General features: G+C 41.9%; 1 protein-coding gene across 5 annotated transcripts in view; it reads right to left on the bottom strand.

Annotated features, from left to right (window-relative positions):
* LOC138250278 (F-box-like/WD repeat-containing protein TBL1X) overlaps nucleotides 1–25,066 on the bottom strand; it is a 690,394-nt gene that overhangs the window by 51,753 nt on the left and 613,575 nt on the right. For all 5 annotated transcript variants that reach the window (XM_069204996.1, XM_069204999.1, XM_069204997.1 and 2 more), the window contains 2 exons: nucleotides 16,431–16,491; nucleotides 8,235–8,356 (listed from right to left, as the gene is read on the bottom strand). In XM_069204996.1, the coding sequence (XP_069061097.1) occupies nucleotides 8,235–8,356; nucleotides 16,431–16,491 (183 nt within the window). The remainder of the gene's footprint in view (nucleotides 1–8,234; nucleotides 8,357–16,430; nucleotides 16,492–25,066) is intronic.

The following is a 25,066-nucleotide window of genomic DNA, read 5'->3' as shown; positions in this document are numbered from 1 at the left end:
GTCCTAAGCCTCCTTGTTGAGAAAGGGCACTCCTTCAAGTGAGTCTTTTGAAGACAGATTTATTTCCAGTAAATAAACACATCATGTGTTCAAAGGCTCTACACGTTCTCTTCACAACAGGCTAAGTGTTCCAAATGTCATACAGAACTGACTCACAGAGCCCTAAGAGTGAGAATACCATTACACGTGATGCGGGATGGACTGATTCCACTGTCTATAGTGCCAAATCTCAATCGTCCAAGTGTAGACTGAACCTGTCTTATACTGTACTGCATGAAATACTATATATCAGGAGTAAGATGGTATTACAGCAGTTCAATCATGCAACCATTTTAGTGGCTTAATTATTCAAAGTGATTTCTTAATAACGCTCCTTGTAATTCATTGGCATTCGCAGAATCATTTTACATGGGCCCAGCAGTCTACTTATAGTCCATACTTCACTGTCTAGTTTCACCATATTTCTTCTAGCTTCTAAAATGCTCCCTGGTGAAAAGCAGGCCAATAATTCTCTGTCGTGCTTATAAGGGATTTTAATTGGCACAAGTCCCCGATTCCCTATTTTTTGCTTTTTGCACCGTATCTTGCATTTTATCTGGCTGTACACTGTCTCTGGTTAGACTTATTTTGCCCATCATAGTGCTTCTATCAATAATTACTTTTTATTCAAGCAATAACCATGATGGCATCTATTTGGTATGAGGACATCTCCCTTTTAGCAATGCAAAAGGGGAAATCTCTGTCGCTGAATTAGTTGTAGTTCTGTATGCCCACAACATGTCGGATAAAGCTTGTTTTTTCTGGCATACCACCGATTCTTGCTAATTGTAAGCATTCTTTTATTTGACTATTTATTCTTTCCACCAATTTATTTGTTAGCTGTGGGGCAATATAATGCCGTTTTACGGTGAACAACTGAATGTTTTTAAGAAGCTCTTACATAACACTGCATGTAAATTGCACCCCAGTGTCAGTCAATAATACTTTAGGAATGTTTTCATCTTTAAATACAGCAATCAAAAACTCTAACAATGCTTGTGTAGTGGTATTCTGAGCAATGCAAATTATCCATTGAGTATGATAATCAATTAAGACAAAAATAAATGCAGCACACATAGATGCACGTTTTATTTGTCTAATAATGTTGAATGCAATTTTACACATGGGCCTATCTCGTACAGATACGGGAGCTTTGCATGTAACTTTGACTTTGTCACTAGTTGTGCATACCCAGCAATGACTCACTTTTAACCCAACAGTGGCATACATGCCTGACTATCAAAGGTGTTCTCTTACTCAACCCTTTGTCAAACTTCTACAAAGATACCTGCATGGGCTATATCTATAATATCATTACAGAGGCCTACTGGTGGTACACTGTCTGAATCTCTAAGTACATTTCTTATCAGGCACACTCATTTCATTGTTTAACTCCCACAGGGTTTTGTTCTTCAATTTCAGGTTTCTAGGTAGGTCATCCATTCTTTATACATTCTTTAGCTGTGCTGAGTTGGTTATCTTCATCTGAATTTTCTTTTCCATTCTTGATTCATATCATTGGACACAACTGAAAGTACTACAACAACAGGTCTCTCACTGATGATATTGTCACTTTAAATAGGTACTCTGGGAAGACAATTTGCCATTACGTTAAATTGAAATGTTCCAAACCTAGAGACCATATGGTAAAGCAGGCAGTGGTGTGCTCAAACCCATTTGTGGTGAAAGCGTGAACTAAAGGTTTATGGTCAATTCTCATTTTAAATGGCCACCCCCAAAAGAAAATAACTTGAAATTATTTATGACCCAATAACAGGCTAATGCTTCTCTTTCTACAACAGTGTGGTTGATCTGCACACCTACTGTATTGTATTCTATTGTATTGTATTCTATTCTGATGTTTGTGTAGAGCGCATGGCTACCCAGACAGGGCCTTCCAGCGCTGTTCACAACCACACCCGCTGCATACCTGAGATGTACTTCAGATTAATCCTGGGCTTTTGAACAAATGGGTTTCGAGAGGTTTCCTAAAGTGGCTTCTAATTGTTGGATTCTGAGGGCGATAGGGAGAGTGTTCCACAATGATGGGAGAAAGTACACAAATGGGGACAGTGTTCCACAGTTTTGGGAGAATGTATGCAAATGAGTGGCCTCCGCTTCTTGCTCTGCTAATTTCAGGTGCCATAAGGAGCTCTACGGACACAGGGGGAGATTAATTTCTGCATGATAGGAGGGCCTCTTCCCTCCCTGTATCATCTGATATGAAATGCAGAGAACCCTAAACTGAGCTCTTTTTTTCAATAGGCAGCCAATTCAGTGCTGCCAAGGCTTAACTAGCTGATTGGTATTTGGAAGTTTTAAAAAGAATCTGGGCCGCAGTATTCTGTACCACTTGAAGACTTTTGATAACATATTTTAGGCTCGCTATATAGAGGAAGTTTCCATTACCAAGCCGTGATCCAATTAGTCCCTGTACGATCACTCTCCTGGTAGATGATGGCAGCAGGTATAGCAATTTTCTGAGAGTTCTCAGAATCCAAAAACATGATCCTGCCAGATTCTGGGCCTGTATGATCCCCACCACAAGAACTTCTGTTTTTTCACCATTCAGTTTTAGATTGCTTGAGGACATACAGGCTGTGACCTCCTTTAAACAGTAGTTCAGTTGGGTGGAGGTTCTACTGGCTACAAATGTAAGAGCCATGATAGTATGTGAGTCTTTTGCATACGACACAAAGGCTAAGTTGTCTGCACAAACAATTTCTCCCAGGGGGAGTACATATATATATATATATATTGAGAAGTGTGGGGGCTCAATGAAGAGCCGCAAGGGATTACGCAATCTAGAGGGTAGTCCGCAGAGGCAAAAGCGCCTTTGCAAACATGGCCACTTCTCTTTTTTAGAAACACTTTTAACCACTTTATAGCTACCCTACTAATTCAACTTCCTTCATATTCTGAATGAGGGTCACACGTGTGACGGTGTCCAAAGCCACAGTTAGATCTAACATTATCATGGCATCTGAGCCACCTTGATCCAGAATGGCTCAGAGTTCCTTGGTGGCTTCTAGCAAGGCAGGTTCAGTGCTACTCCCTAGTCTAAAGCCTGTTTGGCCTGCTGGATCTCTTTAAGAGATCTAGACACATATGCAATCTCTTTTTCTTTGCCATCTACCCATTGATTTCAAGTGGCCCACAATCCTATCGAATTAGCATCAGTTGCTAGTATGGACTCGTTACAGCAGCCTAACTGCTCCAACTGTCATATAGAACTCCTGATTCACAGACTTCTTAGGGTGACCGTACCATTGCATGTAGGGTGGCGTGAACCAATCTATTATCATAAATAATAATGATGCCAAATGGAATAGAATATAACTCACCTCCTCCCAATAACACGTTGTGCACCAATTAAATGATGTTCAGCTTGTACAGTTTTACTCAACAACACATACTATCGTAACAAGAGTGATGTTGATGCTTAGGTATCAATGTACAAGCAGAGTAGCCTGAAGGGAAGGCCTACTTGCTCTCCAAAAGCAAAAAATGTCTTCATGTGATAGGTTCAGACTTTCAAGTTTTCAGTCTGGACTTGTGTCCTTTAATTGCCACCATCCTGCTGTTTAATTCCAGTACAATTCAGAGAAAACACATTCCAAAAAAATATCTAACTGGAAGAACATTTTGCTAGAAAAGACAATTCGAGGTGTACATATGAGAGCAATATATTTCAGAAATCGTAGGACAATAAGGTGAAGTAAGAGGCCAAGTAAAGGGATGAAGGTAGGGGCATGATTAGATTTAGAGTTGGATAAAGATTAGCATCAGGGCAATGATGAGCACTAAGGACAAGATTATAAACATGTTAATATAAGGGAAAGCTTTAAAGTTACTTATAGAATCAGGTTTGGGTTAGTGTTAGGATAAGATTTAAGGTTATTAGTTATAGGGAGAGGGTCAGGTTGCAGTATCAGTATGCAGTAGGGCTAGTTTCAGCCTCAGAGTTAGGTTAAGGATATGTTAACAATTTAGGAACAGGTTAACAAAAAGGTGATGGTTGTGATAAGGATTTGGATTACAGTTTGAACAGGTTTACATTCAATATGTTGGTTCAGATTAGAAATGTGGGTCACTGAGGCACTGGATAGGTCGCTAAATATTTTAAAATAGTATTTTATAAAATTAAAAAAAAACCTGCAAAATTACGATGTTCCAATGAATATAAATGTCATTTTTTTCAATGCAAACGTTTTTCATCCGAACAGATTTCAGAGGAGTAACCATTATGATTTAAAGTGTCACAAAAATGACTTAACTTAACTGACTCTGTTTTTGCTGGTTTTAGGACTCTGCACACTTTACCACTGCTAACCAGTGCTGAAGTGCATATGCTGTCTACCTCAAACTTGGTAACAGTGATTTTTCCCCATTTGGCAAACTTGATTTACTTATAATTCCCTAGTAAAGTGCCCTAAATGTGCCCAGGGCCCGCAAATTAAATGCTACTAGTGGGCCCGCAGCACTGATTGTGCCCCCCACATAAGTAGCCGCTTAACAATGCTTCAGGCCTGCCAATGCAAGGCCTGTGTGTGCAGTTTCACTGCCACTTCGACTAGGCATTTAAAAGTACTTTCCAAGCCTTAAACTCCCCTTCTTTTTCTACATATGTCACCCCTAAGGTAGGCCCTAGGTATCCCACAGGGCAGGGTACTATGTAGGTAAAAGGCAGGACATGTACATATGTGTTTTATATGTCCTGGTAGTGAAAATCCTACATTTGTTTTCCACTACTGTGAGGCCTTCTCCTTTCATAGCCTTGCATTAGGACTGCCCTCATATATTTTTTGAGTGGTAGATTCTGATCTGAAAGGGGTAACAAGGTTATATTTAGTATGGCCAGAATGGTAATAGGAAGTCCTGCTTATTGGTGAGGATAGATTTTATATTACTAATTTAGAAATGCCACGTTTAGAAAATGAGCATTTCTCTGCACTTCAAACCCTCTGTTCCTTACGTCCGATCTGTGCTGGTTGACAGCTCCTTGTGCATTTCCCCCAGATAACCACAAATGCTCAGTCACATCTGCGTTCATCTGCATTCTGAATGGGTCTTCCTGGACTGGAAGGGTGGAGGGCCTGACACTAACATTTCAAAATCCTAGTGACCTGCCCTCACACAATGGACTGATAATCCCCCACTGGGACCTTGTCAAACAGGACTGGGCTGAAAGGGGAACTTGTGCACTTCAAAACCACTCTTCGAAGTCTACTGCACTTCAAAGGCATCTTTGGGTATGTAAACTGGGTCTCTGACTCCAACAACTCAGACACTTTCTAGACTTGCACCTGAACTCTGTCAGAAGACCCACCTGCCTGCCCAAACGACTCACTGGACTGCTTTGCTGCAAAGGACTGCTGCCCTGATGGCCCCTGACTGTGCTGAAAGGGCTCTACATTCCCCCAAAAGTGCTCTGCAAGGGCTTGGATTGAGCTTGCCTCCCATTTTGGAGTCTCAGGGACTACAAAGACCTCCACTGCCAGTTTTTTGCTAGTACACCGAATTCAGCAACTTCAAAGCGAAGCCAGCGATGCCGCAGCCTGCTCCCGCTTCATGAACCTTGCTGCACACAACAACCGTGGCCCGCAACGCAAGTCTGACGTTGCTGCAACTCTGCTTACATCACACAGGGTCATCACAGCCCTGTGAATTCGACACCACATCCTGGCGGACAGGAAACAGCTTCCCCGTCGGGTCACAAAGGATCGACGCATCTCTAAGACAAAGTATCATCTGCCTCTGCATACGGACAGGATCAACGCTTCACCTCCACCTGCTTCGCAGTGCGGAACCAACGCCCCTTTCCCCGGACGCCGTAAGGGACCGACGCCTCACCAACTCCAGTGACGCCTCTCTCCGACATCGTTCAGCACACTTGCTTTTCATTTGCTCCAATTTCACAAAGTACTGTACCTTGGGGTCCATGCTACTCCATGACTGGCACCAGTGGTGTCAGATTGTTGGGATTGACTCCATCAACGATGCTGTGATAGCCCCAGTTGGAGCTATTGTGTTTTCTAGGTGCTTTAGTTGGATTTCATCTTTAAAAATTCATAACTTTGCTTGTGTAAATTGGAGTTTCATTGTTTCAGCAGTATTTTATTCAAATATATATTATCAATTTTTATATGCCTGTGTGGTGTATTTTTGTGGTGTTTTCACTGTGTTACTGAATGATTTATAACACAAATACTTTACACATTGCCTTCTAAGTTAAGTCTGACTGCTCAGTGCCAAGATACCATAGGATAGGCACAGGATGATTGGGATTGTGTTGTGACTAACCCTGTCTAGTATTGTGGTCCCTACTTGGACAAGAGTGTATACCTCTGGAAACTATAGACCCCATTTCTAACATTCAGTCTGCGTGAAATTTTCTAGTGCTGCTCAAAGTTCACAATTTGTGAGTTGGGTGATGCCTCAGTTAAATATGCTAAACTTTTATTCTTCAGGTTCTTGCTAAAGTAGTGTTTGGCAAGTGTGGCTCCTTTGCAATGGCAAAGGAGCATCGCCCCCTAACCCCCGGCTAAAGCAGCAGCTAAAAAATAAAGCAATAGCTTACTATTGTTTTATTTTTCAGATGCTAGCTCAGCCAGCATCATGTGCAGGGAGGGGCTGTGCCATGAGAGGGGTGTGAGGGGAGGGGGAGTGAAGTGCACTTAAGTGCGAATGTCAGTTTTGCCGGCTGTCTCATGCCAGCCAAACACACATGCACACTCAGGTTTCTCCAATGCAGTGTCTCAGCAGCAGACCAAGCTGCTCAGACCGATCCAGGTGCTGCTCTTATGCTATGTTTAGCATGAGAGGAGTGCCATGACTGAATGGGGGAGTCTCTGCTGGTGTCCCAGAGACTAGTGGGACACCACTGAGAGGGAACAGAAGTGAGGTGGCTGGCATCGGAAAGGTACGTTTTTTTTGTTGTTTTTTTTTTTTTTAATATGGACCCTTCCCTGCTCCCCCTGCCCCTCCCCTTGAGATATGCGGCGGCCGCCATTGGTGTTTGGGCATCGGTATTAGGCATAATTTATAGTCTTGTATGAAGATCTTAATATGCAAGATCCTCATGAGGTGACTCAGCAGCTCAGCAGGTAAATGGGACGTGGAAGTAAGCTATAAGCCAGATGTAAACCCAAGCATTACTCTTTGCCAGACCTTTCACATTTCAACACACTTTGTGAACATACAGTGGATTTTTTTTTTTTTAAAGTGCAGTCATAAAAAGTCTGTTTGTACAATGACAAGGAGAGAACAAAAAGTTGGCATCCACAACAGTGGAAAAGTAATCATGAACATTTCTTTACCATAAACTGGGACTGAAAGCGCCTACACTTCATAAGCGAATGCAAAAGAAGAGAAAAAACAAAGGGAAAATGGTGCTGACACCAAGGCACATTAACAAAACGTTCTGATTCAACCACTAAACGGCATGCGCATTCACAGCACGTGGATCTACAACAGATTTGTGCTGTAAGTTCAGTAACAGGTAAATTTAGAGACCATGTTTACCTTGCTGACCTGCCAACTTTGAAAAAAATCTGTGTGAGAGGAGAGGGTTGGGTCTTCAGGATTGCGGCTGGTCCTTGAGCCCATTACTCTCACCAGCTATGAGGGCCTGGCCAGGTGCCAGGGTCATGTGGGCATGAGCCCTCTCAAACACTACCAGAACGCCACTCTACCGTCTTCCATACCCCAGGCGCCCACCCAATAAAAGCAAACAAACCTTTCCAAGGCTACTACTGTCCTTGACACAGGAGCTGCAAACCCACTCAGTGAAGGGGTTTCCAGCTTATGTTGTCTCCCACCAGGTGGTATCAGCTCATCATCAGCAGACCATTTGAACAGACTGGATAATGTGCAACACATGGTGACGTCTTGTGAGTTGGCAGGACTGTGTTTGGGCATGCAGGTAAACAGGCGAAGTCGAAATGATGCCTTCTGGTTTGCCTGTGTTCCAGTGAGTGTTGCAGTGAGAATCTGCCAGTGACTTTCTATGTGCCACTGCACAGCGACTGCATGAACCACAAACACAAATCACTTGTAGTGTATCTAGGGTTGATGTAAAGCGCAAGGCCTTTATGTTTAACGTGCATGCAGCATGACAGGAAGCGAGTACATCTCTGCTGAATCAAATGCTAGTCGTGCTCTTCAGCTGGATGAAACCAGCCTGGGTCACTTACTGTGTGTCCTTGAAATGTTTTCACCGGGCGGTCAGCTCCGAGCCGGCACACATGAATGCACATGTCGGTACTGCAGGATGCGAAGGTAGTGTTGTTCTGCCAGTCCACGTCCAGAGCAGGGGCTGTAAAAGCAAGATCAGACGGGGACCCCCCTCAGGTTACAAATCTTTGTTACCTGCAGACGCCACAGCCGAAACTAGTCTAGTGTCTGGAAACGAAAGCTTTTCAGTAAATCAAATAATAGCGTATCTTTTATTTCCACGGGTGTCGTGAGAAGTAAACAGCACAGCAGGAAACCACGTTTCATAATTGACCGATATAACTGGAATCGTGGCGAATACAGTCTCTTATGAATATTCAGCTGTTTCGCGCGGTCAGTCCCATGCAACACTTTTTTTTTTTAAATCACTGAACTGTGTGTTTAAAAATTTATATAAAGCACGAACCTACCTGCAAAGCAACTGGTTGGGGGCACAGGGAGGGGTATCAAGCAGCGAGAGCTAGGAGATGCAGGCAGGATTAGGGGGTTTACCAGGTGGAAGGGTTACACTGGTGAGGGGCTGCTTGCATAAGGCGGTCTCCTCTTCCTCTCAGAAGTATCAATGTGATGGCTCTTTCCTGCCTCATGGCGGCTGGGAACCTCCAGATAGAATGTCAACTCTAGGGTCCGTGGGAGGGGGTAATACCACTGAAAAGATCCAATGCTCGTTTCGAGAAATCTGAAACTCAACCTATATCTACAATACAGAATAAGATCACTATAACTTGCTTGCTTCAGGAACCCAGCAAGCTCACACGGGCACAGTAATCCCTCAACATTTAACCCCACAACACCAGTAAAGTGCGGCCTGGTTTATGTTGCAATATCTCATTCCTAACCTGGAAAAACACTTATGGTTCATTCAGTGTTGTTCATTCCACAATTATTGTATAGAATTTAGATGCTTATTTAGAGCAGTTACTCAAATGTGGTAAATGTTGTGTCTACTCTAATATAGGTGCATTATAGTGACTAGTATTCTAAACACAGAGGCCTGGACAGCCACTACCCTTTTGATGGGGTAACCTGCCTGTCAAAGTGTAACCCTCCTGACATGGTAAAGTCTTCCAAATAGTTCTGATGCTATTAATAGTAGATACCTGAAACAAGTTCTGAATACTAGAATATAATGATCGGGTTGGTTGATATTGTTTATCAACAATTTCAAGTATCCTGGTGTCTGTGGCACACGTCTAAACTTTGACCCCTTCAGTCACTGCATATCTTTGAGATTCTGGCATATGTGAAGTCTTCAAGGAAGGTCTTTAAAAGCCAAAGCTGTTGTGTCATGAAGGATCTGTAGCTTACTAAAATTCTGCCAAGAGGTCCCAATAAGACTGGCATTTATATAATTTATTTTGCACACATTATTTGAATAGCAATAATACACTTTTCGTATTCTGACAGGAGATAATGTGAACTTTTTAGGTTTAGATGATAACTAGATGAATAAATAAAGGAGTTTACTTGCTCATCGAAGGACAGCCATACATCTAGGAAAATGTCCAAAGTTTTGCTCTTGACATTCTCAGGAACTGTTTTTCCGTCTTCCCTAAACATGTAGTAGTTGACTTGAGCCATTTAAAGGGAATGGTCAGTTCCACCAAGAGAAACTGTTTTACTTGTGGCAGAGACGATTGGTGTTTGTACATGTTGGTATTTGGTTTGGATCTCTTTTAATGTTTATTTGATAAATTCAATATCCTTCTTCGTATGGTCAGTCAGTGGAAAGATTTCCTCTGTGTCGAGACTACCCAAGAATCCTGAACAGGACATGAAGGGGGATAATATATATGTATATTAAAAAAGACAAACAACATGTCTGAGAACCTCTCAACTAGAATAGGGTTCTCTGCTGTCTTAGTTCCAATTGTTCACTCTTGCTGCTTTGATGTTAACAAGGCGGAAGTAGCATCGACCCTGTCGGAGGTATGCTTGGACTGCAGGCGCCTGCCATCCAGGCCCAGCAGGCGGAAGCAAATTTTCTGATGTGGGCATTTAAAAAAACTACAAAAATCAATGGTGAATCAAGATTTACGACCCTCCAAAGAGTGATCGGCTGCAAGATCCCACCTACTATCTCATATGGAGCAATGATATTTAGAAATAAGCTGGCAAACTGGCTAGATAGGGCTCAATCCACCTGCTATAGAAGAATTGTCTCCCTACCAGACTGTACCTCACATGCCTAAATTTAGTTAGAATTCAGACTGTCCTTGCAGCATTTGATACGGAAGACAATATTTCCAGCGTACTGCCTCAAAGCCAACCAAGCGAAGAATGATACACTAAAACATGCATTCTGGGAAGTGATAAACACCCCTCAGACCAGCTGGGACAGTACCTGAACATCGCACTGAATGAAATGGAGGCTAGAGAGATCTGGACAAGTGATCATCCTGCGGCCTTAGTATCAACGATGCTGGTCAAACAAGCAAAACTAATATCAAGGAAACAGGATGTAAAGCTCTGAAGAATAAAGCACACGGAAGCTAGGCAGTAATATTGTATGCACAAGGCATTCCCTCAACCTATCTCTCATAACCTCTTGGCAAGGATATGAAAAAACAGCTGATGAGATTAAGATTCGGTCTAATCTCCTTAAAAGCTTATTGGTATGGCCGTAGGGAACTTGATGATGACAACAGGCAATGCAGATTTTGTTCGAAGGGAGAGGAATCCCTGTCCCACAACCTCTGTATCTGTGAAAAGCTGCTACTAATGTGGCGACTACTTAACATCAGGACTTGCCATGATACCATGCAGGCCCGCTTGAAAGGGGAATCAACTCAGCTAGCGGCTCGATTTTTTTAATTCCTTAAAGGCTCTTTACAACTCTGCATGTGTCACAGTCAGTCCCAGAGGTTATAAAGTAGTACTGCTGCTGCAGGCCATCTGCATAAATATGCCGCCAATAACACTTTCACTATATTGGGGTCTTGGAGTCAAAACATTTCCAGAAGCCAAGGCGGTCTCTTTCCAAAAATCAAGCACTCCCTTTAAGAGTGTGAAAAATGGTCATCAAAGTACAGCAGCATATGGAGGAATATAGCACCCCAATGGCCCTAGACATCAGCCAGTACCTCTGCCATTGGAAGCTTTTTATATCAATATGCGGCTAAGAATTTTGTACTTGACCTGGGCCTCACAGCTGAAATTCCTACCAGAGGCCATAGGTGCACTTTAGGCACTAGACGCAGAGGTCTCCAAACTTTTTTATGCCACGCCCCCCCATTTGAAAAATAAAAATCATTGGGCCCCCCCTCAGAATTTTTCACAATTATTTTATAAACATGGCAATGTTTAAATATGTCTAAACCTATTTAAACATTGCAGTTAAGTACTGTTACCTTTTTAAAACTGATATAACATGCTTCTGCTTAAAACAAAGGCCTGTTATCTGTATAATATTTATTTTGGCCAGAGTCTGGGCCCCCCCCTGGGATCACTTGAGGCCCCCCTAGGGGGGCCCGCCCCCCAGTTTGAAGACCTCTGCACTAGAGGAAGATGGTCCTTTTTAAAAGTACTTTCTTTAATTCTGTCTTTTTTTTTTTTTTTTACTGTTTTTGTTTATGAGTCAATTAATATACATTTTATATACTACCTGCTGAAGAATCCGCCACACTATTGTAATGATTTTTATAAATTGCTCAATGAAGTATTTATCTTTCCACCCAGCACATACTACAGGCGGCCTCATATACTAACAATTTAAAAAGGATTTGGCAGTTAGGATGTTGAAAGCATATGATAAGTCCAAAAGCATTAAGAAAACTGGGCCTTAATTATTTAGAATTTTAAACAAATTTATCAAAATGCCAAGAATGGCAGATTCTGTGCATCTATTGATCCAAAAACTTTACTGCCTTAATTCCAAAAAATACATTAGATGATAATCCAAAATTCCCTGGATACATGGGTTCAAAACATTTCTTTTTAATGGGTGGTTTTATCGAGGCTCCCCCTCAAATTGACTGGGAAGAAATTTTAACTGAAGCATTATTTTATCATTTCAACAAAAGTAGGCAGAACAATCTACACTTTATCCACATTCAATTTGGAGGGTCAAGTATGAGCCTTGCAAGTTGCTAAATTGCTTTGTCAAGAGTACCATCGAAAGAGTGACTGCTTTGTAGTTAGTTTGTCTCAAATCACCAACAAAATTGCTTCATCCTTTTCAGCTAAGTGAGTTATTGCTATGTTGAGCTGTTTCATTTGGTGTATGATTTTATTGTTCTTATACGTTTGAAGTTATTCATAATATCCCACTGTACATACCTTTGCTGCGTTTGTACTACTCAGGTCAGCAATAGCCTTTAGAGTTCTGGGAAATTCTCTAGCCACATTCTCTGCTTCTCTGATCTGCTTTGAAGAGAATAATCTTTTGGCATCAGTTATTGCTATTTATTCTCTTTACTGGAGTTATTTACATTTTGATTTCTAACATCTGATGGAACTTTCTTCCAGGCTCTCTGAGCTTCCACGATATGTTTTTATGTGATGCACATGTGCAATGTATCATAAGTTATTTTGTTCCTTTTCATTTAATGCGGACAGTGAATGATTATATTTCCTAATCACCTCTTCCACAGTGAATCCAGTCATATGTTTGAGGAATTCTTGCATTCAATCTTTAGCCACGTTTTTATAAATGTCTAAACAGAACTACAAGGCTGTGGTTCTCATAAATGTCTCTTAACATTTCAATATGTAGGCCATTAGCTTAATGCTAGATCTGCTCTACAGTTGCCCGGACAATTGATTGGGTCTCTGAAAGCCATCTCAGCTAAACTTACTAAGTCCTTGTGCCTGATTTCTTCTGTGTGTGTTTCAGATATTAGAACTTCGGACTTTGTATGCAGGCTGTTTGCTCCTATGGTGTTTTCCTTCTTTATTTCCAGAAATCTAATTTAGAAGGCATTGAATCTCTCAATTTTTTATGATCACAAGTTTTGTTATGTGATGACAGAAGAAAAAGCTCACTCAGCAGAATCCTGAGAAATTTCCTCTTCTTTTCAGCTTTTGATTTCTTTTTTTATGTTCCTGTTTCATCCTCAACCTTTGCAAGACAGGTCTGCTGGATAACACAACTGGTGTGGTGGATATGTCCAGGTTTGGGGACCACCAGGTTTTAAGGGTCACTACTTATTATTCTGTCTGGGGAGCACTGGAGTTAATTGTATGTAGTGGATGTCTTTTGCACATATCTTCAGCACATTTCTGATATTCTTTTAGGTCAGCTGATTTACTCAACTTAAGTTGATTGGCCTTGTCCAGGAAAGAGAACGTGATGGCTACAGCAGGACACAGTCGGAACCGCTGTCTTGTCCTTAATGCTGGTGTTCACAGGTATATTTATTTCCCAAGGATTATGGGAAAAGATTTCTTGAACTATCTTGGCTGGTGAGAAATCATGATCCAGATTTGAGCAGCATAATACATCCACGTCTTAATAATGAATTAATTCAACCTATCACGATTCGTTGAGGAAAATCTGCTTTGTGGCAAGTTACTCTGAGACAAAAATCTGCAGTGAACAATGGGACGGCTATTTAATATGAATACTGTTATCTGCTAGAAGCACGGTGTGCACAAAAAATGAAATAAAACTTTTGGAAATATTTAACATATATTCCATGTCTTTTACGTCTGGTGAAAATCCAATAAAATGTGGGTTAAATGATCCCTGCACAATTCTTGAAGAACTTTACAAAAGATTAAACGAAACCTATATTCAGCCTCAATACTATTTTGAAAATGTACACAGCAGCGGCACATAAAACTATTCTGTGTCAGCCGGCTGCCTCCCTCTTCCTATTAACAGACCTGAAGGCACAGAGTGTTTGTGTCACAGCTCCCAACTCCAGCGCATGGTAGACTTCAAGTAGAAAATCAAAGGCAAAAAGGTTCACGGGTGAGGTGGTTTAAGGCTCACCACCATGTTAAGCCCATGACATAATGGCCCATGGGCATTACCAAATCTCATGAAGCACTTGTGTTAAAGAATGGCAAAAGCTGGTTGCATGAGATGTTAAAAAAAATAACCATCCTGAAACTCTGTTGGGAACATGCTACACGTGGAATGCCCTGAGGCAATGAGACGTCTGATTTAAAAGGTACACTGCCTGCTCCCACTTGGGTTGAAAACAATAATCGACCGGTCTGAAATAAAACTGACACTGAAGACACAAATGTGTCTAAATACCCGGAAATAAATCCATAAAGCTTAGTAACCAACCTAGTTATTAGGAGAAATATGTTTGCTTAACTTCACTATAACTTTGACCTTTAAACCCAAACAGCAAACGCACTGAACCGCTGGGAGAGGAGGCTTCCAGCTGCAAGTACTGAAAATGCAAGCCTACAATTTACATTCACTCAAACTTTACTTGCTCAAGATAGCCCCTTATAGCTTCCCTCTGCATACTTACCAAATGTCCCCCTCCGATTTCACTGGAATCAGTGAAAGATAAATACCTGTACTAACTGGAGCAGTAAGTAATTAATGGAACTGCAAAACATCATCACATGAACCAGGGTGTGAGGGATATTTTCGGTTAATAAAACTTTATTCTACCCCACCTGTAGTGGTGTACAAAAAGGAAAATCAAAAGCTTAATGTTTTTGTTAGCAGGCAAAATTACCACTGGCTGGATCAAAACCAGGACACGACCTTGGTATCTAGGAACCTATACCTTGCTGTGTTGTTTTACTTTTGATAGCCCACTGGTGCCTCGTTGGATAATACATACAAAGAATGTGTGTTTTGCTTGCATCGCCCGTCAGGTAGTCAACAACATAGTTATGACACTAGGGCATCCAAGTTGCAAAGTGAATAAAACATATCTGTTTTATTATTTTCGATTCCCAACTCCAAACACTACCATTAAAGTATAGACTTGGCCAATACCCACATCCTGCAAATTTGCTGTGGTCCAGTAATGAATTGTAATACTGAATCACTTTTATGTCTGCTATAACTAGAAAGAAGAGTATTCCGGGAATCAGGAGGATGTGGTGATAGACTCAAACACTTCTCACAAATGTCAGCTACTAATCCCAAATCTATTACAAATTTAGACAACACAAAAAGTGGATAGCTGCAATGACTGCATTGCGAAGCGTATGCCTAACGCTGGGGGGAGGAGGGTGATTATGAGTTTCTGTGCCATAGGACTAAATCTGTACCTCCTGGATGGTGCCAAAAAAGGCACAGTTACTGTTCTTCACATGCAGAGGGGACATTATTATTTTATCTTATTAGTACATTATAAAGCTCAACGTTCACCCAAAACGCATCTTGGTGCTATCAAACCACCACTCTATGGAAGGGGCCTCTCTTAATATCTGCAGACAGAAGAGTTATAATCTACCTAGTCTATTTAGGGAAAAGTCACGTCGTCAGATTCTTACTAAAACTCAGCAAATTTCCAGTTGCACTCAGAGAATTTGGTAGCTTGTTCCAAAATGTTACTGCAATGAATTATAAAGATCTCCCACCAAGTCTTGACTTTTAAAACCTGGGCACACAAACAAGATCTGCTGATGACAATCTTAGGGGTTTACAGTGGCAGAATTTCTTTTGTAATGGCCTAGGTCTAGTCCCATTTAAGGATTAGTGAACTATACACATGGCCTTAAGGATACATCTTTAAGACCATAAGAGAACGTTAAGCTATTCGGCCTCCTTTGTGCTCCAATAGCTGCAATCCAGTCTATACATGGCCTGGTAGTTCGGACTGAATCACAGCTATTACAGCATAAACTAATTGCTTAAGGTTGGTCTTTGACTGACCAGGTGAGCAAAAAAGAATGGACTGAAATATGACAGGGTGATTATCAGTGGCTAAGAATAATTAAAGCATCCAACTATCACTTTTTTGTTATTCTCAATCTATTAAAAACCCAGTTACCACCTTGTGAGTCTTCCTCATCGTATCCTCACTATGCCAGTACCCACCTCCATACTTTACCGACCAGTACCCACCTCCATACTTTACCGACTGTCATAAGGAAGAATATAAAAAGCAGTGATTTTTGCCACTTAATGAAATGCATTTGGGGCATGATACTTTCCTTGCCATATTGTACCTTTTAAGTAAATCTACGCAAAGCATGTTTTCCATATGCTACAAAAATACATTTAGATAGATTACCTGAGTGGAATGGGAACTGCTGTTTAGCTTCTCCCGTGAGAGCATCCCAGATTATTGTCGTCTAATTGAAAGAGGGAAAACCAAAACATGAATTAATTTTCTGCATTTAGAACAGTTGCACACATTTGATATTTTGAGCTGGTTTAGAAGAGGCTTTGTTTAAATTGTATTTGTTTTCAGTGGTTTGTGCCTTGTAAGTCAAGATGGATGATGTCAGCTTTTAACTGTGAGAAGTACCATATCCTATTCCAAAAGAGGAAAGTGAGACACTGTGTTATTAGGATGCGGCACGTAGGGAAGCTGTGATAGTATACTGCCAGATAAATGCTGCATCTTGCAACAGAAATTATGGAAGCTTCTGTGCTGAGGCAGCAATGTGGCAGAAAACTGAAAAGACGGACTTGATGCAGGCCTGTGGCAGGAGGGCAAGCTGGAGATATTCATCTCTACTGTATCATTTCCAAAGCACTTTCCTAACATTGACAAAGCCCCAAAGCTCTTTCCAGTCATTTGAGTAAACAACTACTCTGTTGTGTATGGTTGGAAGAGCTTGGTTGAGCTGTGATTTATGAGTAATATGTAATTGAGTTGAGAATGAAGCACAGAGAATGTGTTCCGGACTTGCATCGGAGGCGTCTAGAAGCATCTTACACATGACGTGCGATGCGAAAAGGAGTGTGAGGGATGGATTTGCAGTTTCCATATACAAACCAGTGTACCTATAGGCTGAGGTCAAGTTGGCTACAATACTCAATGCTGATCTGAGTGTCAAGAGATTCAACTATTTGGATGCTACATTAAGTAAACCTAGTAACAGGGGGTCAACCCTTTGAAGGATTATTGGCGATGAGGCAAAAAAAAAATATATATATATATATTCACACACACACACACACACACCTTGATCGGGCATAATATACTAAATGCCTCACATGTGAGAAAGGTCTACCTTGGATCTTCGTCGAAGCAGTTTTGACAGCACGAGAACAATGTAAAAATGAACTCAAAACCTTAGAAAGCATGTAACAGATCTCTGAATAAGGGCCGAACAAGAATTCTCAAGATTAATGAACAAATATAAATGCAAAACAGTATCACAAAAAGAGCATCTTGAAGCATCTGTACAGGACACGATGCAGGACAGAAGGAAGCCTTGCTAAGAATATCATGCATGGACTTCCTGCACCTTTGCACCCATGGTCTGGCTGCAAAGTAAGGCACTGATTCAGGTTACATTAGTTTATATGAATTCTGAAAATCATGTGTATATTTAGTTTGGAATACCTAACATCCGGGTGGGTTGAATGATGACATAGAATACGAAAGGTACTTGTACTAAGGTAACTATAAAGTACAATGTAGAAAGGCCATTGTATCTACATTATATTTTGTTTATAGAAATTGACTGGTTGTACAGTTTAGATGCCAAAGCCTTCCGAAGAAGTGGTTAGCACAAAACATACTACACACAATATACTGAAGCATGATGTTTTGTAAAAATGAAACTGAAAGCAAAAGCTCAATGGCTTGAGAATCAAATTTCCTTAATATGACTAAAAATTTAAATTTTAAAGGTCTGGTATCGACGAGCAGAGAACCTCTTTGGAATGGGGGTTGGCCATATGATGGAAATCGTAATATAAAATAAAGGCTGAGTGAATTAAATGAGCTAGTTTAGCTTCAAAATGAAATTATCACCAGAAACAGCTTTCACAGTGACACTGGAAAGGTTTTTTTTTTTAGAGTTTAGAGTGGGTATAGGTTTTTGGGTGGAAACAATTTTTAGGGTTTAGGTTGGTATGGGTTTTTGGGTGGCAAGGGTATTTTCAGGGATAAGGGTGAGTATAGGTTTTTGAGTGGAAATGGTATTTTTAGGATTTAGGGTGGGTGTGGGGTTTCAGGTGGCAAGGGTTTATCTAGGGTTTAGGGTGGGAATGGGTTTTTGGGTAGCAAGGGTATTTTTAGGGTTTAGGTTGGGTATGGGTTTTTGGGTGGCAAGAGTAATTTCAGGGTTTAGGGTGAGTATAGGTTTCTGAGTGGGAAGGGTATTTTTAGGGTTTAGGGCAGGTGTTGGTTTCTAGGTAGCAAAGGAATTTTTAGGATTTAGGGTGGGTATGGGTTTATAGGTAGCACGGGTATTTTTAGGATGGGTATGGGTTTTTGGATAGTAAGGATTTTTTTGGGCTTAGGGTGGTACGGGTGTTTGGGTGGCAAGGGGATTTTGGGGTGAGTATAGGTTTTTGGCTTAATAAGGCAAGAAATATACCCCCCACACACATAGATAGATAGACAGACAAACAGACACAGGGAGAGGGGTTGATTAATACTAACCCATAATATTTTTACCATGCATAGGTCTTTACCATGCATGCCTTTAGCACAAAAATGTAAGTATTTTACAGGTATGTATAAAGCCATTATACATATATTTAAAAAAGGGCTTATACTTACCTGTAAAATACTAACATTTTCGTGGTAAAGGCATCTTTGTGGTAAAAAAAAAGTTTATTGTAAAGACACATTAGTTGTTCCGGCTTTTTTGTTAAGACATTTGTGTTTAAGGCAGTCGTGGTTCCATCATACATCAGTTCTAAGCCAATGCAGTTGCAAAACTGTGTTGTAAAATTATTCAATGGTGTCCTTTCTGGGGGAAAAAAGGGGGATGGGCTTGCAAACTTCATTAGAGTATGTAAGATTCACTTGCCCGCTGCACTTGCTCAATTGGTTTAATATTAATTTGGACTAGAATGTAAACATTTTTCAAGGCTGCAAAGTGGCAGAACGTGCCACCGGGACTTTAAGTGGACCGGGTCCTGCTGGTGCTCCGCACCTGCATTTCTACGAAGCAGGTGCTGAGACGGGTCCTATTGAGCTCCATATTTCGGCCATTGCACTCAGGGTGAAAATAGAAATCTTAACTCGACAACAGTACTACCCATCACTTCGTTTGATGTATCTTCAAAGAGACTCATTATAGTTATTTCAGTCTCATCATTTCAGAACTGAAGCACTTTCAATATTTTACACAACAAACTTATTTATCTTATGCAACTAACAACTATTGACAAAGCCAATAGTCCTGACCTGTTGTAGCTGTAATGTTACATGTATTATATATCTGGTTGCAATGACAGAAAGAAGCAGCAAAATACCAGTCGTGCGGCACACTATCCTTAGAACAGATTTTTAGCTTAGATATTTTTAAGCCACGTCTTTAATTATATGGGCCACTCCCCTTTGAGAGACTCCCCCCCCCCAGTTTTTTCACCCCACTTATATCCCTGCGTGTCACATATAAGAGCACAAGATGCCCTCACAAATTCCAAAAGGTTTGCAGTAAATGGGGCAGTTACACAACCTTGACTAAAATACTTGGATGACAATGAAGCAGAGGCAGCTTCTCATCTCAGGAGGAGGAGGAGGAGGAGGAGCCCCCCCTCCCCCCACTGCTTTGTGCAGTGAAGAAAAAGGAAAAATAAAATGATAGTAATGCTACATTATAATTTTTTTCTCCTCTGGAACCAGGTTGAGGTGGGGAGGGACTGGGCTGGGCTGGAGGATGAGTGTAATGCACCGTAACTGTGCATTACAGTTTGGCCGGCCATACTGGGCCGGTCAAACGGTCATGCGTACTTATGCTTATGTTTATGTGTATTGCACAGCCAGGTGGAGAAAGTTCCCAGGCTCCCACTTCTTGCCTGAGCACCGAATCAGGCCACTCAGACCAATCACTACACTGCTGTCATGCTGGTGACAGCAGCATCGTGATTGGCTTAGTGGAGTATTTGAGCCTGTGTGCTTCAAGGAGTCGGGGAAGAGAAGAGGACGAAGGAGATATGGAACCTTCTCTCTCGTGACAGAAAAGGTAAGTGGTTTTTTTTTATTTAATTTTATATTTTTAATACCTCCTACCCTGCCACCCGCAATGAGTAGTAGCCGTCTCTGCAATGAAGTTAGACTTCACTGTGGATAGTGACCAACATGATGCCTACATTGCTGGGGAAAGGGCATCTCAAAGGGGCAGGGTAAGGCATAGACACCGGAAGTGTTTACGTTCCATGAATGCCTTAAACTACACTGGATATATGTTAACCAATGTCATAATTTCCAAAAAGTTGATGTATTGTTCACACTGATGAGTATTCTGACTACCCACTGTGGTATCGATTGGAATTGTTTATAAGAAATATAAAAGAAATATAACATATAAAAAGAAATGTTAAATACATTTTCCGAGGCTGCTTTTAGCTCCCAGATCAGCATTATCGCATAAGAAAAAGAAGTGACCCTTGAACTCCTCAACAGTCTTTGCCTCGATGCAGGGCGGGCGGGGTTTAACCATCACTCGAGAAAGCAGTCTGTGGAGACGGCGGCGCTCTGGGAGAGGTTTAACGTCTGGAAAGTGTTACAGCTCCTCCCTTTTCCAGGAAAGGAATGCTGCATTCAGACGTGCTGCCAGGAAGGCGCCCTGTAAGCATGTCGACGCGATGCAAAAATAACTTCTGCAGTAGAAGGTGAGCCAGCGAGGAGCAGGTCAATCCGAACAAAACCGCAGCAGGTCAGGAGAGAGCGACTTCCGAAGCAAACGAGACAGGTCCAGGGTCCTTTGTTCGAGGCCAAAGAACAGAGATGTGAACAACTTTCGTATCTGCCAAAGCAGTGGCTGCATCAACACCTACAGTAATATAAAGTAGAGCACGAAATAGAACGAAAAACAGATTAATGAGAAGTAAGGCACATTTATTACAATACTGTGTGGCCGGAGCATCAGGCCAGATTCACCCTGAATGAAGACGCAAGAGGTGGCTGCTTTTATTTAAACACGAAGAATATAACGAAATATTGAGAAATGATCAGCGGCCTAGCTTTGGCAGTAAGACTGAGGACGTATGAGCTTCACATTTCCCAGCAATGGCGCGGGCATGTCATTTTTAAACATATGACAAGCGGGAGGCATGAGAGGGGCTAAGGGGGCAGTGGAAGGGGAGGCGAATGCGCATTGGTAGGGTTACTGCGGAGGAGGAGGACATATTGGAGACCTTCAAAACAGAGGGAGCGAAAGTGTGTTTTTGTCGGCGTGCAGGTAAAAGGTCCAGTTGAAATCCGGCAGACACCTCACCATACTCGACTGAAAGCACCTGCATCCAACCATTTAGCAGAAAGTATATTTATTAGGGGGGTGTAACGGCACTCGCACCCCCCTCCCTTCCCAGAAGCTATGCCCCTGGAAATTATACAACCACACAAAAATGACATTTTGTGACCCCCGGGCAATACATTCCATGTTATAAACAAACAATACAGGTTATAACATAAAACAGCCAGACAGCAGGCCCAGGTAACTGATACCAGCTTCCATTAGGCTCACAAGCAATGTAACCTTTGTGAGCAAATGGGTGGGAGACGTGAGGGGCGAGGATCAGTGGGTCAAATCTTACCCCAAAACTAACCTCATTCACATCCTGGGCAAAATACCAATCCCGTGATTGACTTACTTTATTTGTTTTGCCACGTGTGCACCAGAGATGGACTGCCACTAATGTTAACGCGGGCAGCAGGTATAGAAGACTGGGTGACCCTTCATTTGAGGAGACAGGCTCCACAGCTATAGAGGGCTGGAGCCAGAGGAAGAAGTTTCCGATCTGATCTTCAGCAGGGCTCAGTTGGGGCCCTGGTCCTTCTTGGAGTGCTGGGGTAAGTAACCCCAGAGATTGCCTGAATGGGTGGGTAGGCTTCTTTCAATAGGGTCCCAAGTTAGGTAAAGGCTTCAATTCTCAACACAGTGCTATTTCTGTGTGAACCAGCAGATCTCTATCACTGGATGTCAGGCGGCGCTATGGAGTATAGCTCAGAACCAGGAAGTGAGTTAAAGACGGTGCAGAGGATTTTGAATTTCTTGCTCCGCGCCTCTGGAAGACAATGGAGTTCATTAAGAGCTACTGAAATGTGAGCTGAATTTATAAACGTGAAACTTGGTCCAGCTGCTTGATCTTACAGGGTCTACAGGTTTAATAAAGCTTTATTCTTTGCTCCAACATAAACAATACGGTAGTTGAGACTCACAGACCTGGGCACTGCTCAGCTCAATTTGGTGAGGAAGCTGTAGCAGCATCGGTACCTTTGTCAGCAACGTCAGATGCAGATGATGTTTTTGATTACTGCTGTGGCGTGGCAACCAGAAGAGAAGGATAATTCAAACCATTAGGCCAAGATTTGAACCGTTTAGCGGGGGTCGGCTTTCGTGCCTTCCTTCAGACAGTTAAAGAGAAGGCGGTGCATAGGGGGAGGGTCTCAAACTCAGAAAATTGCAGTTTTTCGACACTTGCAGGCAGAGGTAGCTATTTTTCTATCATCAATTAATTTTTTGATGTTAGCTGTGATTTTTTGCAGTGTGTCTTGTGGCCCACTCAGGCCTGTAGTTGGGTATCATCCACTTACCTTTGAGACTATAACTGGCACTGCAAGAAACGCTGGGCCACCATTTCATGTATAAGTTGAAATCAAAAAAGAGGCATGAAAGCCTGGCAGAACATCGCATACAATTGTTTTCACTTATGAGAATGATACACTAACTTGGGTTTGATAGCTTTTTTTTTTTTTGACAAGACAGGTAAGGACGACAGCATTAACTAGCTGCAGTGGAGTCCCTGGGACATTTCCCAAAGAGCACCAAATATGGTTTGTGATCCATGGTTCTGTATAATACAAATGTTATATGGTGTTGAAATTTAGATGAGGATTTGTATTTCTTAACAACTTGTGTCTAGGAAAAATAGCAGCTGTCTCCTGATCTCAGCAATCATGGATTCAGTCCCTCTCCCTGTTCTGAACCCAGGTCCAAGAAAAGTAAAAGAAGTCAACATCAAGCAGTTTACAAATAAAGGGTGAAATCCAGTACTTTCTTCCACAGGACAGACAATGCGTAAAATGCAAAAAAAGCTTTGGTTACTCACACAGATCTTTGTAAATAAGATGATTGCTCCTACAACTGTAAATGGTCTGTCTGTGCTAACACCACCCCGGTTATGCAGCAAAGCAGACACCAAGAGCCTTAAGTAGCCATAGGACTCGCTGCGTTGCACACAAAGGACATCTGACACCTTGCAAACCAGTGCAAAGCAAGGATGGCGAAGAAATCACACACACAGCAATGGCCACAGACCATCACCCACCCACCAAAGACAGTCTATTTCTGGAAATAAAGGCTGCACCGCAAAAAAGGACATTATACTCTAGCTAAAAGAATGCATGGTAAAAACTAAAGTATGCACCACCCTCGTGCGCTACACACCTCATTGCTCTCACATAGGCCATCTTGCATTCACACATGTGCCAAACATGCAAGCAGGCTTTGGACAGAGACAAGGTGCACATTTGAGCACGGTGATACACCCAGGGGCGCAGCTTGGGTCAGTTTGATCTACCCTCACTCTCCCATGAGTGTGGCCCATGACCGCCACTCGCAGCGTTGCCTTAGCTTCTTATTAGTTTCAAGAGCTTCGCAATTCCCACACATAGGTATCGTCCAAAACTGTCAGGGCCCCAGGCTATTGAGAGCCCGACATGTCCTGTGAACAGCAAATGAAAAATAGGGAGGACACTTCTGGGTTGGGGTGAGGGGATTACTGTTTCAAGGGGACCACATTTATTGTAAAAAAAAAAAAAAAGACCACTTGTGCATCCCTAATGGAGCTTTAAAATTAGCTTTGTAAAATGTCTGCATGTGCTCATGGGCTCTACTATGTTATCTGGCAGGGATTTTCCAATTTGAGGTACATTGCCCTAAAGGCCTTTTATCACGTAAGGTGCAATGTGGGGGGTCGGGGTGGGGGCACAAACACCAACCTGGTACCTACAATGGGTCAATACCAAAGATTCACGCTAAAAAATGGCTCCCGCCGCACGCTAGAGAAGAAGCATTTCTTAAGTGACATACCCCTCTCAAAACAAATGGTTTCAAACGTCTGAGAGAGAAAAGAGGGGCGAATTGGGTATCAGTATGAGAAAGGAAATAACGCCTTCATTAGCGCTCATAAAACTCTCAGAATTTCGGAACAACCTCCACTGACTGTCTCAGAACTAAGCACTGCGTGGAACACCAGTCCTTTGATCTGATATTGTGTATGAAGGATGCTGCCTCTACAAACTACAGGGAGTGCAGAATTATTAGGCAAATGAGTATTTTGACCACATCATCCTCTTTATGCATGTTGTCTTACTCCAAGCTGTATAGGCTCGAAAGCCTACTACCAATTAAGCATATTAGGTGATGTGCATCTCTGTAATGAGAAGGGGTGTGGTCTAATGACATCAACACCCTATATCAGGTGTGCATAATTATTAGGCAACTTCCTTTCCTTTGGCAAAATGGGTCAAAAGAAGGACTTGACAGGCTCAGAAAAGTCAAAAATAGTGAGATATTTTGCAGAGGGATGCAGCACTCTTAAAATTGCAAAGCTTCTGAAGCGTGATCATCGAACAATCAAGCGTTTCATTCAAAATAGTCAACAGGGTCGCAAGAAGCGTGTGGAAAAACCAAGGCGCAAAATAACTGCCCATGAACTGAGAAAAGTCAAGCGTGCAGCTGCCACGATGCCACTTGCCACCAGTTTGGCCATATTTCAGAGCTGCAACAT

Source organism: Pleurodeles waltl, chromosome 8, assembly GCF_031143425.1.
Source record: "Pleurodeles waltl isolate 20211129_DDA chromosome 8, aPleWal1.hap1.20221129, whole genome shotgun sequence".
Classification (NCBI taxonomy): domain Eukaryota; kingdom Metazoa; phylum Chordata; class Amphibia; order Caudata; family Salamandridae; genus Pleurodeles; species Pleurodeles waltl.
This window is presented reverse-complemented; position numbering and strand designations above follow the sequence as displayed.